This window comes from Nycticebus coucang, chromosome 4, assembly GCF_027406575.1.
Source record: "Nycticebus coucang isolate mNycCou1 chromosome 4, mNycCou1.pri, whole genome shotgun sequence".
In the NCBI taxonomy this organism is placed as follows: Eukaryota; Metazoa; Chordata; class Mammalia; order Primates; family Lorisidae; genus Nycticebus; species Nycticebus coucang.
In genome coordinates this window covers 67880053-67895881 of record NC_069783.1, presented here as the reverse complement: position 1 = coordinate 67895881, position 15829 = coordinate 67880053, and the positions used below count along the sequence as shown (strand labels likewise).

At 42.8% G+C, this 15829-nt stretch overlaps 1 protein-coding gene across 1 annotated transcript in view; it reads right to left on the bottom strand.

The window, feature by feature from the left end:
* Window positions 1-312: 312 nt before the first annotated feature.
* ANTXR1 (ANTXR cell adhesion molecule 1) overlaps window positions 313-15829 on the bottom strand; it is a 265145-nt gene continuing 249628 nt past the window's right edge. Inside the window, exon 18 of the mRNA XM_053588536.1 lies at window positions 313-4284. Coding sequence (XP_053444511.1) covers window positions 4024-4284 — 261 coding nt within the window. The 3' untranslated portion in view covers window positions 313-4023. The remainder of the gene's footprint in view (window positions 4285-15829) is intronic.

Sequence of the window (15829 nt, the reverse complement as noted above, 5' to 3'; positions counted from 1 at the left end):
TTTTTTTTGAGATAGAGTCTCACTTTGTCACCTTCAGTAGAGTGCGGTGGCATTACAGCTCATAGCAACCTCAAACTCTTGGGCTTGAGCGATTCTCTTGCCTCAGCCTCCCAAGTAGCTGGGACTACAGGCACCCGCCACAACACCCGGCTATTTTTTTTAATTGTTGTTGCAGTTGTGATTGTTGTTTAGCTGGCCTGGGCCGGGTTTGAACCCGCCAGCCTGAGTGTATGTGGCTGGTGTCCTACCCGGTACAGGCGCCCCCCTACACTATCTTTTTATAATAAACAGACAAATAACCAAGAAAAAGAGTTGATTTTAGGAATTTATTATTTTTTTTAAAAAAGCAACTTCCAGGGTTTGTCATTATGTAGATTGAGCCCAGTCTCCTATAGCATGGTACAGTGATAACTGATTTTTTAATAACAATGACTCAGAGGCACTGAAGATCTTTAACTGTCTTCTGAATTATCACAGAAAGAAGAAAGAGAGGAAGAGTTTAATGTTAAGTGTATTTAAAAAAGTCATATTCTAGTTCTTTTACATTGGTTATCTGAGTATGATAACATAGCAGAGCTCAGATAATTAGAAAAGGCGATTGACCAGAACACTCTATTCCCACCTGGTGTGCATCAACGACTTTTACTGCGTATACCTTTATATAGTTTGCAAATTAATTCAACCCATTTTACACAGCATTAATTTATTTTTTTATTGAGTTGACACTGGGCTCGTTATCTCCTAATTTTTATTTTTTATTGAGTTGAAACTGCTGCTCATTATCTCCTAATTATTATTTTTTTTCTATTTCTCTGATGGATTTCCCCCCACTTGACATGGTGTTTGGACTTTAGTGTATATGGATATGACACTTTGAGAATGTCTCTGCCCATTCTAATGGTATCTGCAGCCAGGTTACCCATGGCCTGATATCCAAGACCATTAATTAATTTGTCCACCAGCTCTGTTCTTGACCTTGGTAAAAAGGAGACCTTGTGTCTCACTGGAGTGTGCACCAAGCTTTAAGCAAGAAGTTGTTTGGGAGCTGGTTGTCAACAGAGAGGACCATGGTTCTTATTTATTAATGCTGTGCAAACAAGGGTCTCGTCATTTCAGTACTATTTGTACATTTATAAAAGCAATACAGTCATGGGAAAAACAAACAAGCACAGCTTGGTAGAATAACCTGCCATGAAATATCATTGGCTTTATAATAATTTACTACAACTGTTCTTTTTATTCACACTGGACAGGAAATGCTTCCATCTAACACATGGAATACGAATATATACAACAAAAATTTGGCTTTAATTAAAAAATTCATAGGGACAATAACAAGGGGGTTGAAAAATAATTTCGTGCAGTTTCCTGATCACAATCATATGTCTTCTGCCTTTTACAGGGAATGACACAGTACTGATGGATTTTGTAAACCAGTTAAAGAATTCCTGCCTGTCATAGCCCACTTTGAAAATATCACTTCATTCATACAGTGTATAGAAGTTTCTCCTTCTTAACTGTAATTCTAAATGACCAGGGATGGCATGTTGAGTCACTTTTAAGGACAAACCCTTCTAATCCTTTTCAAAATCATCCTATGTTTGCAGTTCCCCATTTCATCAAAACACTTCACCAAAACAACACCTTGTAACTGCACAGGGCATTGGGTGGATGTGCTGTTGAGGTCGCGAATGTCACACTCACCCGATGCCCTTCGTCTTGTTGCTCAGCAACATCAATAACTTGGCTTGAACTTTCTGATGGCCGCAGCAGTGGCGGCAGTGGAGTGGGGTGGACCGTTTTGGACTGCCAGCAGTCAAAACAGTTGCTGTGGGCTCAGCGTTTCCACACCGTGAGCCTGGGAACCCATTCTCCTATGGAATGGTTTTCTGGGGTCCTGCAATGTCACTGCAGGTAGCTGAGACATTCTGGCCCCTACTTATGAAGGATTATACTAAAGAAGCCTACTGTTCTAAAAAACAGGCAATGCAGCAAGGTTGGGTAAGGGGGACGGAGGTTGCTTTCATGAGTCCAAAAAACCATCTCTGATTTTAGCTCTCTGAGAAAGCTGTGAGATTCTGCGTTAAGTTTCAGCTATGGGAGAAGGGTAGGGTCTGAGGTACGCTTGGAGACATGTCCACTTGGCATTGGCCCTGCAGATTCAGGGCCTATGTCCCCCACTAGGCACTCTGCCTGGATCTATTTTCCTCTGACTCTACCTTTTATGTGCCTGGACTTCCCTAGTCCCCTTCAAACCCCTGTTGATTTTCACTTTATAAGGTAGAGATGCAAAGTAGGGTTAATCTCTCTCAATTCTCACTGATGGGTAGTAGCTCTTTGGAGTTGTAATTTGAGAAAGATTTTAAAGAAATCATTGGCCTTAATAAGAAATAGTTCTGTGATTGATTAAGAATGTCTGTCATTGGCATAAGGATTGGTGTCTATGAAATGCATGCCAGGGACTTATGTCTCTGTGCGAAGTAAAGTGAGAGAATGAGGATGGCTTGAAGTATTCTTCAGGGATCTTTGGAGACCACAACCAAAAGCACCAAGTTTATGTTTATTTTATAGTCTGTTTTGTTCTAGAAAAGATTGAAGAATTTGAGTGGTTGGGCACAGGAATTTTAGGACCTGTGGAAAGTTGGAGGAAGAGATAATTTTGAACAGCCTGGTGTGGGAGACTCTTAACAAAGAACTACATTTTTACCTTGGTGTGATGAAGCCCAGTGTTTAGCCAGTGATTATTTGGCTTACTGATTAAACAGATTGAGGAAGACTTGGTGGAATGGGTGGGTCGCAGGCATGGTGGGAATTTCAGGCAGAGCCTTTCTGTGTTGCACATCCGGTGTATTTCCCCCTGGTCAACAGCTGATAAGATTGTATGTTGAAAAGCCAAGGAGAAATACACTTGCATCCACACACGCATACCTCCTTCAGGGTTAATCAAAGAACCTATATTATGTCAGGAACATTGTCTCTCACTCAGCTCTACCCAGAAGTCTCTGGTGCACAACTTTACCATGATGGAGAAAAAAATCAGTGATCTGGTGTGATACAAGCTAAAAATGCTATTTTGGGAAGATCAACTCATGTCTGTCCTTGGAAAACAAGACCCATCACTTCTTCATATCTTAAGTGATTTAAACTGAAGCCAGATCTTGATTTTTACTATGAATCACTAACAGGTTGCTCTTGGACAATGCTATTGTCTGTTGATTTAGGGGACCATGTCTGGCCAAAGCCAGTCACCTCTAGCTTCTGATGGCCTGTGGGTTTTAGAAACTGTCTGATGCTCCCATCAATACTACCTTGTCTATTACACACAACTGATTTCACTTACACATCAACATGGCAACATACCTTTTCCATCATTAAGCACCTGCTCCCTTCCTCATTTGCAAACTGGGAGAATTTGAAAGGAAAAGAAGGTATACGTTTTCATTCACCTGCAAATCTCAGGAGAATATCCTTTTGGACACCTATTGAGTTTCTTGCCACTCTGGGGATCCCAAGATTTTCCCAAGTTGCAAGCAAAGGTTTCCTCCTTCTTGGGCACAGGGTTGAAGGTTCCTTGGCTCCTAGGCCAAGGGTCCAGGGTGTAGGGGTAGAGTTGGAGTGGAGGCAGGAGGGCAGTATTAAAAACCCAGCAATGTTATTTGTTATCCAACTCTGTGTTGCAGTCTTAGAGAAATGAATTTCTTACTGGTCTTCATGAGACATAATCCCGGTGAGAGCATCTTGGCAGTTTCACTGTCTCTGGAACCTTCTAGAGGTGATAGACGGCTGGCTATAAATGTGACTGTAGTTGCCTCATCCTTTGTTTTCAGGCAATTCAAAATTTCTATTTCTTTCCACTGATCACAATTGTTGATATATTGGCATTGCCAACCAAATTTTAAAGTGTGTGAACATCAGTGGGCTTTATCACCACTCACCTCCTCTAACTGGAAAGACTTGTTCTAACACCACAGAGGAGCCTCCTCCCCGAAGTTTCTGAGTGAGCTCAGAGCAGAACATCGGGTTCTAGACAGAAGGCCTCGGAGGAGGTCGGGAGGGGGGTGGTGCCCTGTTAGGAGGTGGAGCCTGGGGAGGGGGGGGAAGGGCTGAAGGTGGGGATGGGATGGGAGGGGTGGGGGCATTGGGGGGTGGGGGAGGGCAGTGGGGAGCTGGGGGTGGTGGGGTGTAGATGGGGGCAGGAGGCGGCGAGGTGGTGTGGTAGGCGTTGTTGAGGGGGTACTTGGCTGGCTGGTTGTTCTTGACTCTGGTGAAGTTGATACAGCGTCCCTAGAATAGAATCAGAGAGAAGCAAATGTTAGTAGGTGGCCTTGGGTTTGGTGGCTGGAAAACAGACAACCGTTGGTGACAATGCTCTGCTGACATGTAGTAGAACTTGACAACAAATTAGCTCCTGATTCCTTGTCTAGGCAGACTGTGTTGCAAAACAATTTGTTAAAATTCATTTTTTTCCTGGAGGGATTCTGCACAAAGCTCTTCCCTTCCGTCTCTGCCTCAAGGGGGAGAAGGAGATGAAGAAATCAAGGCTCAGAAAAGCTAAGTCACTTTCTTAAGGCCACACAACTGGAGGAGGTGGGGTTGATAATTCTAACCCTAAATACTCTAGAACAGTGGTTCTCAACCTTTCTAATGCCGTGACGTATTTTCATTGTTACAAAGGGGTTGCGACTCACAGGTTGAGAACCGCTGCTCTAGAGCTATTCTTCCTGCTCCATCCCTTCTAAAGAAGGGCACCCACATATTATAAACCAAAGTAACTTATTCTGATTCATTTCAGTTATCTTACTGGAAGCAGCAAAATGTTAACAATGTGCACTTTTCCTACAATGTCATTCAGGCGTGTGCAATTAATCTGGGATGTGAGTTGTCACGAATGTGGCAAATGGGGTGGTCCGCAGAGTCCCTGGTGATTTGCTTCCCTTTGGCCCTTGTGCTCCCCTCAGCTGCTGGTGCTGGGTAGTCAATGAGGGATGGAGCCATCCCTACTGCTGCAAGAAAGCCAGGAATCAGTGCAGCTTTCCTATCTGTGCCCTGCCTTCCCCAAAGCACTAGTAACTAATGAACAGTTGCCCTGCCCTGGTCTGGTTATGGGATTCCTTCTTCTGGATGTGGCTGCACCTTCCCAGGCACTCTTAGGTTCTTCAGAAATACAATATGGAGATATTTTATTGCCAGGCAGGTATACGCCCTGAGTTCTGCTTTCCCTCATCCTTCCCAGGGACTCAAATGGGCAGCACAGAGTGGACACTGGGGAGCCCTTAAAAGTGAGAGTCTGGAGCCAGCCCCGAGGAGCCCTGTCTCCCCTGTGCTGCCTCCCTCTCTGCCCTCAGAGCCGGAGGCACACCCTCGTTTCCACTGGCACTCAGGAACCTCCCTGCAACACTCGGCTCTGCAAGGAGAGAAAAGGGGCTCTCCTGCTCACTATGGTCCCCGGCTGGGGGTGACTGCCCTTCACTTTGCCTGTAAGACCCTCCTCCTGCCCTGCGTGGGCCCAGAGAGTGGTCCTCCCTCCTGACGTTCCCTGGACGCTTGCAGAACCCCTCTCCATGGATGCTGAGATGGCATCACACCTCTCTGGGGCTTCCCCTCTCCTTTCTCCTTTCCCCTTCTGTTAGTTTGAATCCAGTGATGGACACAGTGCCATGCCGAGCCTGTAGTTGGGGCATGTGGATGTCCCCGGCCTCGTGCTCCAGGACGGACACTCATCCTGCGGTGTCCAACCCACACGGGATGTGTTCAGAGAACCCAGCGTTTCACTTTCCATGACTCTGGGGGGAATGAAGATGGTGAGGTGAGGAATTCAAGGAGGCTGCCTCCAGGACAATAGGGAAACATAAGGGTGTGCTGGCTGAGACCGGCTCAGGGTGAGTCACAGCAGGGACAAGCCAGCTTGTGGGGCCCAGGGAGGCCCAGAAACCTTCCCTCACCTATGGCCAGCACCACTCAGCCTTCAAGTCAGAAACAAGCACACGTCCTCCCTTGATGACTCCAGCCTTCACTTCCCTTTGCTTTTTCGAGTTCTCTGGTTACAGTTTATAGCCATGCTGCAGCCCACATATCATGAATGTCTTAGGTGCAAACGCCTTGTTTTCCTGACCAGATGAGAAAGTTCTGGAAGGGTGTGGCCTTGTTTTTCACTTCACTGCTCTGAAACCCAAAGCCTCATGGGGTGCTCTGCATGGTAGGGACTCTGTCAAAAGAGTCATTTGAGGCCGCTTGGGACGAAAGTAGGGGCTTAGGACAACATTAGCAATAAACTGAAAATTCCCTCACAAGACACGGCATTAGCTGGAGAGAATCCTGGTGAGGACAGGCCAAGCTTGACTGGACTGCGATTGTTTAGGAGTACAGTGCTATGTGTCGATGCCAGTAGCCGGGCTTCTCTGAGCTTGCATTTCGTGTGATTAAACAGGCGCTAACCTCGTTAGGTTCTGCCCGGGGGTCCACGAACTGCAGACACAAGTTACTGCCTTGTTGCATTGCCCAGAGCTCCCAGCCCCCGTCCATTACGCTGATTTTGTAACCCAGTACTGTACATTCCTGGTTGTCCAAGCAGCCCTCTTTTATAGATTTATAAATCTAAGCATTTGTTACAGTTTATTTATGATTCTGCACAAAGCTCTTCCCTTTAAATGTGAGGGTCCTAATGATTGCCATCTGTGGTGAATTCCTGTGAGGACAACTCAGAACTGGGATTTACTGTGCTATCTATTCTGCCCTTCCTTCCTAAACATGCTAAGTCAGACTGGGAAGCTCGAAAGACTCATCTCCTTTAAAGGGGAAGGAAAATTCTGATCCTGGGCAAAGAGCTGCTGGTGCTGGGGGTCAAGTCCCTGTCTGGCTTCAGATTTTGCTAGAGCTGACCACAAGGCTGGGGCAAGAGAGGAGGCTAATTCATGCAGAAGCCCATTTACTTATTTCCTGCAATTGTGACTCTACTATTCTCTACCATACTAGAGGTTGTTTTATCCAGAGATAAAATCAGGAGCTACCAGCCTTCTTCTACCAATATGTCTGTTCATAACTCATATTAGGACTCCTGAATGTTTTCAAAGAGGTCTGAGAAGATGGGATGGGGGAGGACTGGAGGTGGGAAGGAAGACCTCTCTAGGGCAGCCCCTCTAGCTGGGGCCACAGTCTTATCCAGAGCAGCAGGTGAATGGGGGCAGGACCGAGTGGGGAAGAGCCAAGGAACCCCACTTCCTATGGGCAGTAACACCCCACAGGTGGTCTCTTCTAGAGCCATGGGGTGGTTCATTACAGACCTTTGGGCCATTAGAGCTAAGCCCAAAGGTCCAGCGTTCTTGGTAAGCAGCCAGAGGGGAGGGGCCGCGTTCATAGCCTCTGCCTCACCCTCCACAGTGTGACGTGGGTGGGGTAATCACAGGCCTGGCACTCGCAGGCATTAAGAGAATTCACCTAAGCAGTGTTGTGAAGGGCTTGGGACTGTGCCTGGCACGTCACATTTGGTGAATGAAGCAGATTCTAATGCTATCTGATGATCAGACGTAATAATGACCGGGTCTATGGTGGAAAGCCCATGTGGAGGTAGCATCAGGTATTCAGACTCCTAGTTTACAACTTCTGGGTGAGCTGCGACTAGAGCTTCTATATTCCACACCTGGCTTCTATAATAAAATTGGCAGATAGGAAAAAACGTAGTATTGGATGTGTCCAAAGCAGCCCTGGAGCTGGCTCCCTTATAGCCCCCTCTCCCCTCTTCCCATTGCCACGTAGCTCCTGTAACTCACTTCTTCCAGGGCCTCCCACAGTGCACTGTGCACAGGGTTACTCTGTGATGCATTTACATGTACTTATCCTTCTGAGAAAGGTACAGACTCTGCATAAACAAATCCCCGGGGTAATTTACAGTAAGATCCACGTCTTCATAAGAGGGGTGTGGCTACAAATTAACTTCTTAAAATCTGGGGCCCGAGGCGCCAACACAAACACACTAATAACCCTTAGACCATACAATTGGCCTACAGATCAGTTTACACGACATCATTTTTTGCTTGGGAGAGGATAATAGAAAGGCCAGATGTTCTCAGCGTCATGAATGCCAACAAATCTGCACCAGTGTTTGGTTAAAAGGTTGCTAGGACAATAGGAGCTCATACTGCATAGCCCTGGTCTCTTGCTAACCCAGTTTAATTTTCTACAGTACTGTTTTTGGATGGTTTGATTCAGATCCCAGATTTGGCTTTCACCTCAGTTTACCTTGGCTTCCTCATTCATAGGAACAATCCCAAATATTTTCACACATTAGCCAGAAAAAAACTGAGATTAAATTCTAAGAAGAAAATGCAACAATTAACTCATGCTAACTGGTGGCTTATCAGGATGCTAGATGGCTTTCTTCTGAGGCTTGGAAATGCCATTTTGACTTGGCTGTATCTAGTTGTGTTGGGAGGATTATTAGAAACGGCCGGGCACATCATCTTCTTTATTTATTACCAAAACTCTGTGAGCTGAGTATCATTATTTTTATCACACAGAAAAGAAGCTGAGGCCTCAGATTTATGTGAATAACATGCTCAAGACTACACAGCCAGTAAGTAGCAGAGTGGGATTAAAATCTAGCTGTGTTTGCCTTGGGTACTCAATCTCTTTTTACTGAATATAGATGAAAAGTGTAATTTATTAATTTTTTTTTAAGAGACAGAGTCTCACTTTGTCGCCCTCTGTAGAGTGCCATAGTGTCACAGCTCACAGCAACCTCCACCTCTTGGGCTTAGGCAATTCTCTTGCCTCAGCCACCTGAGTAGGTGGGACTACAGGTGCCCACCACAACGCCCAGCTTTTTTTTTTTTTTTTTTTGTTGTTGTTGTAGGACTTGAAGGACTTGTAGATGGCATCACACATGGTAGCCCTTGACCATAGCTGTCAGGAGATTTTTTTTCAGAACCTAAGCCTGGTCAGTTCATTCTCCAGCTCAAACTTCTGCAGTGATTCCCTATCACCTTTATAATAAAATCCAAATGCCTCCAGTGCATAGGCAGCCCTTTGTGATCTGGTCCTTGCTTATATCCTTTACTTAATTTCTTACTCTTTTATTCCAGGATGTCCAGCCAGGCCCATCCTAAGCCCTCCACAAGCAACTGTTCAGTAAAGAATGTAAAGTGCCACTTGCTCTTCTATGAACATTTCCCAATATAAACACTGCTCCGCAACTGGTCACTGAACGTATCTGGGGCAGCATCAGGGCCTCTTTTCAACCTAGAGCTGCTATAAAGATCTCCAGGTTCAAGTTTCAGTTGGTACTCAACCAATACTGCTAATATCCCTGAGGGTCTCTGAGGTATAGCAAGACCTCTCAGAAAGCTCAGATTTCCCCCTAAGTTTAGATTTTGGGAAGGTCAAGGGTCCAGTAACATGGCTACACATTTAGGGCTTCTTAGTCACCTCGCATGGCCTCTTTGGACATTTCTGAGGTCTTGGGGGAGGGGATGGCAAGAATTCTGTGTGTTTCCCTTGGTTTCCACATTGAAATGTTAACATATTACTTTTAGAAATACTTTCTAGGTTACTTTTGGTCATTTTATCAAAAGAAAATTGTCCTTCAACAAAACCTTCTGCCTAAACTAAAGGTGACACAGTCTGAAACAATTATGGACCAGGTTCTGGCTTGTCCCAGAATTGAACTGCAGACACTGATGGTCCAAGGAAGGCAATAAAGGAAACAGGTGGTGTGGGGCGCTGGTCTGTCTTGTGGGCCGGAGGCAGGAGGCAGAGTTGTACTTCCAGTCTTCCTACTAACACACTCACTAAAACCTGGGACACATCATTTTCTCTCTATGGATCTCAGTTTCTTCATCTCTGCAACAAAGCTCTTGCATTAGCCAGATGACGTCCAAGGGCCTTCCAACCCTAATATTTTGATTCCATCAAAATAGGAGTTGCTTTGAAATCCTTCAGTTGGATGCTTTTCTCTGAATTCTCTTGGGGCAGCCAGTTGGCACATTTTTTTTATGCTAGTTTGGCTAACTCTATGTATTGCATATTTTCTGGTTAGTCATTAGATTTTTAAAAATATCAATAAATTATGAATTCAAAATTGAAGGCTCTACCCTCTGCTCTTCTGTTATTATGGTGAGGATTCAAGCTTGCCTGTAAGTTCTGAATTTAGGTTTCTAGGATGTCAAGAGAGATGGGAGAAGAGGTGTGGGCTGATTGTGTGCAAAAGACTTGCCAGTGGTGAGGTCATATGTGTTGAGTGTTGTAAAACATCTGTTTGGGCACCAGGCACACTCAGTGGAGAGGAAGCTGGCCTTCAGAATGCTTAAAAATACGCTACAGCTCCCACAGATTAAACCAAATAGTTTCCTATAAACATAGGTCATCTAAGGAAATTGGATTTCACAGGAAGAATACTAAAATAATCAGATGGAAAAAATATATGACATATATTCCAAGTTTCCTCTGACAAATACCTTTTCTCTCTGACCTACTTCTTCCATTGGTTGTCCTGTTTGGAGGACTATAGGCATTGCTCAGGTTGCAAATGGATTCGGTTTCTGAAGTTTAGAAGTTAGCTGTTTGGAACTAGGAGCCTAGTCTCTAACTTAAATCACTCTTGTAAATGGATGGTGGTTCTCAGGCTAGACCATAAAAGCTCACTGCGTATTTGAAGGTAAGTGACCCTGCTGAAGGTGGTGCTCTAGCGATGAATCAGACGCCTTGACAATGAATGACTTCATAGTGCCTTCTACTGGCTATGACTCGTTTTGTTCATTCATTTGTGCAGCCATCCTTTTGACAAGTGGCTTTTGGGTGCTGACTGGGACTTGAACAGCTCATGAGGTACTGCACAGAGTATTGAGCAAGTGCTGAGGTTCCTGCTCCCATGAAGAATATAGTCCAGAGGTAAAGACAGACAGGAGTCAAGTGACCCCACAAACAGATGGACCCCAGCAACCATATTTGTGACCTGTGGTCCTGATCTTGGTCACAGCTGGTTGGATCAGAGGTAGCCGCCTAACCTGAGCTAGGCCAGCAGGATTCTCTCTCGTGGGAATCTGGAATGACCATTGACCAACAAGCAGGCAGGCAGTTAGAACTGATCCTCTGAAGAGAGGGAATGTGAGTAGGAACTGGCCACAGCCAGGGAGAGGCAGAGAAAGTCTGGATTCTATTTCTTAAAGATCCTGCACACCCATTTACTCCTCCCCATTCTCTCTTCTCTCATCTCCTATAACTAGGCCACCAAGTAAACTGGTTTTCCTGACTTTAACCTTTCTCTTTCACATTGATGTTTTGGTTTCCATATACATTGTATGCACAGGCACACCCACACACATACCCATAAAAAAGTGCGTATATGCACATGTGCATGCATGCATATATACCTGTACATAGAAAACTGTGCATGTCCGTGGACGCACATTCAAAGTTACGTTCCTGCATAAACCCTTCAACACCTCCCCACCTTCTACACCATAACATCCGAGTTCCTCGGCACACACAGGCCCCTGTTGCCTTCGCGCTTCCCTCTGCTGCTCCACTTCCTTTTCTTTCAACCCCACACCTCAGCTTCGGTCCAGCATTTGAAATGAAGCCACCGTACTCTCACTCCTCTCCTGACAGCATTCATTTCACAGGCCCAGTGCCACGGCAGAAGCAAGAGGGCCCGGACTTCTGTCTTGCTCCTTCCCCTTCCCGGAAGCTGGAGGCGAGGGTGCCGAGCAGGGCGTGCTGTGGGTGGTAACGCTCAGAGCCTGCCTGGCTCCCGTTTCCCCACCTCAAACTTAGCCCTGCCTATAAATCTCATAAAATAGGCGGCCTTTTATGTGCCGTTCATGGAAAGGGATCCAAGGTCAATTCTTTCAGTTATTTGATTCATTTTGCTGACACACACCCTGGCACACTCTCCATAATAATGTCCTTGGATGCCAAAACCGACGGTAAGATGAAAGCATGAAGGAAATATTTGGTAACATGAGGAAACCAGAAAGATGAAGGAAAGGGTAGAAATAAAAATGGCGTATCTTTAGCAGAACACATGCAAACATAAGCTTTGTCAAGAATTGATATTGATATGTGGCTTAACAATATAATCCCCTTTTCATCTCATTACAAAGTTCTGTTTTCTCTGTTGAGAATTTGGGAAATGCACAAAGGAAGGAGGAAGAAGAGGAAGGGGGAAGGGCATGTTAAGTTACACGACTCAGAGTTAACATTTTCTGTCTTTTCAGAACACACACACATAGTAGTGCATATATTTGCACAAAGGGGATCATCTGTATAAGTTTTAAAATAATATGCTGTGACCATACTTCCCCGGCCATTTTTTCAACGGAACATTATCATCTATCAACATGAGATCACTACATGCAGTTATTAAATCCTTTATTGCTGGGTATTATTATCTATTTAATTTGTCTCTATTATAAACAACGCTGTGACAAAATTTCTCATCCAGAAGTTTTTTTTCATACATTCATCACTTGTATTAGAATGAATTGTTTGAGGTAGAATTGGTGGGTCAAAGCTTAGGTATGTTTTAACAGTTTTTGATAATACACTCTAAAATGGTCTTCTAGAAAAAGTGACATCCATTTGTAGTCCCCATTCTATTTTATGAGAATTTCTATTTCCCTATACTTTTGATTACAGAGTGTTGGTTATGAAGTTTGCTAATTTGTCAGATGGAATGATACTATCATTTTCATATTCATTGTTTTATTACTTGTGAGATAAAAGAGTTTATGTATATTAGCCCTTTGTATGTCACCTTTAATGACTTTCCTGTTTATACACTTTTCCCATTTTTCTATTGAGGTTTTGATCTTTTCTTACTGATTTGTAAGAGCTTTTCTTTTCTTTTTTTTTTATTTTTGCAGTTTTTGGCCAGGGCCGTGTTTGAACTCGCCACCTCCATTATATGGGACCGGCGTCCCACTCCTTTGAGCCACAGGCGCCGCCCTTGTAAGAGCTTTTTATAGAGTGGTGATGATACACTGTATTAGCTACGTTTTCTTTATTTTGTCATTTGCCTTTTAATTTTGCTTATGGTATATTTTTCTTTTTCTTTTCTTTTGTTTTCTGGAGACAGAGTCTCACTCTGTTGCCCGGGCTGATGCCGACATGGCATCAGCTTACCTCACAGCAACTTCAAACTCCCGGGCTCAAGGATCATCTTGCCTAAGCCTTCCAAGTAGCTGGGACTACAAGTGCCCGCCACCATACCTGGCTAATTTTTTCCTGTTTTTAGTAGAGACAGTGTCACATTCTTGCTCAGGCTGGTCTCAAACTCCCAAGCTCAAGGGATCCTCTCACCCTGGCCTCCCTGAGTGCTAGAATTACGGGCATGAACTATCATGTCTGGCCACTTTTGGTATTTCTTCATGTATAGAAGTTAAACATTTTTTTTGTGGGTGGCAGATTATATCAATTTATAGAGTGCATTTTTCATATGTATTAGAAAGGTCATTATTCTTCTTTTCTAGTTATTTTGTAATTTATTTTATAGCTTCACTTTCCTACATTTATAGAATGTGGACTCTAGAGCCAAAATACCAGGATTCAAAGCCTGGTTCAGCAACTTATTGTATTATCTTGTATAATGGGATTATCATACAATATAAAATGGGATTAAATAATTAGTCTTGTGGGATTATTATGAGGATTGAAATTATAAATAACTCTGAACAGTGTCTAACACATATAAGTACTCAGTAAATGTTAACTATTATCATCTGGAATACATTTTGGTATAAGGTGTGGGGTACAAGTTCAAATTTATTTCATCTTTTTCTAAATGGTTACCTGTGTGCCAATACCATTTATTAAGTAATCTAACTAATCTAACAAAACTTCCAATTGATTTAATGCTACCCATATCAGATAGTAGATTCTCATTTGTTTCCGGGATCTCTGTTCCATTTTTCTCATGTGTCCATCCATATTTATAGCAGCAGAGTTTCATTATTATAGTTTCACAGTATATTTTTAGATTGGTATTATAAGTATTCCTTTATTATTTTTCCTTTTCAAGATTACTTGCACTATTCTTATCTGTTCATTCTCCCAATAAACTGGTCATTAGAATAATGTAATTCATGAATTAAGTTGGTAAAAATGAACTGTTACATTTTTTATGTTTTCTAATCCATAAATAGAACATTCAGGGAAAGATTTGTGATTTTCTATAAAAGGTCCAGCCTGGTTTAAAAATTTATTCCTAGAATTCTTTCATTGTTACTATAGTAAAGTTTAACTTTTTTCTGCTTCAGTATCCTACTCTTAGTAGATTTACTTTGTATGTAAATATTTTACTGAATTCTCTTACCGTTTTTTCTATTGGTATGATTTAATTGTTTTATTTCTAATATTTATCTCTTATTACTTTTTCTTGCCTTATTGCCAAGATTAGAATGTCCAAAATATTGTTTACAATAGAAGTGATATCAGGTGTCTTTATTCTAGTCTTTAGTGAGAATGCCTCCAATATTTCATAAACAAAATAGTTTAGATACACTTTCTTGCATTAAAAATATTTTTTTCAGGGCAGCACCCGTGGCTCAACGGAGTAGGGCGCCGGCCCCATATGCTGGAGGTGGCGGGTTCAAACCCAGCCCCGGCCAAAAACTGCAAAAAAAAAAAAAAAAAAAAAAAAATTTAAATTCCTAGTTTGTTAAGAGTTTAAAACATTTTTTAAGAAAAATCCTTTTTGGTTTTGCACTTGTAGCTCAGCAGCTAGGGGACCAGCCACATAGACAGGAGCTGGTGGGTTCGAACCTGGCCTGGGCCTGCCAAACAACAATGACAACTGCAACCAAAAAATAGCCAGGTGTTGTGGTGGGCACCTGTAGTCCCAGCTACTTGGGAGGCTGAGGCAAGAGAATCACTTAAGCCCAAGAGTTTGAGGTTGCTGTGAGCTGCAACGTCGCAGCACTGTATTGAGGGTGACGTAGTGAGACTCCGTCTCAACAAAAAAAGAGAATGATAAAAAGAAAAATCCTTTTGATATAAATTAAGAACCATATTTTTACTCATTTTAAGAAAATAATGTCCTAGTCATAGTTGATAGTATTTAAAAATAATATCTAAAAATTCATTAAATATCTTCTTGGCATCAACCAAAATCATCATGTTATTTTTATATTTTTACTTACTAATGTAATAAATTTTATACACTTTTCTCTAATAAAAATGACACATTTCTGAAAAGTAAATTCCTGAAAAGTTCTGAAATCAACTGTTAATCTTCGATTTAGGATTTTTGCACCCAGTTTCATAGGTGAGTTTGGTTATTTTTCTTTTGTTGTATGTTGTTTTACCACGAAGATTATGTTACCAAAATAAATTGAGGAGATTGTCATCTTTTGATATGTCCCGTACGTAGTATTTCTGAATTAGCATAGGAATTTCTTATTCATTGAAAGCATGGAGAATTCTCTCAAAAATTTTCTGGACATTTTGTTTTTTAAAAGTGTAATTTGTTGATGCCTTTAAAAATTTTTGCCACAAGTACTGACCTATTCAGGTTTTGTATTTTTTCTTGAGTTGGTTCCTGTAATTTATTCTTTCTTAGAAAATCATCCATGTCACCAAGTTTTTTTTTTTTTTTTGAGACAGAGTCTCACTATGTCACCCTCAGTAGAGTGCTGTGGCTTCACAGCTCATAGCAACCTCAAACTCTTGGGCTTAAGTGATTTTCTTGCCTCAGCTTCCCAAGTAGCTGGGACTACAGGCACCCACCACAATGTCCAGCTGTTTTTTTGTTGTAGTTGTCATTGTTGTTTCAACAGGCCTGGGCTGGGTTCAAACCCACCAGTCCTGTGGGAATGTGGCAGGAGCCCTAAGCACTGAG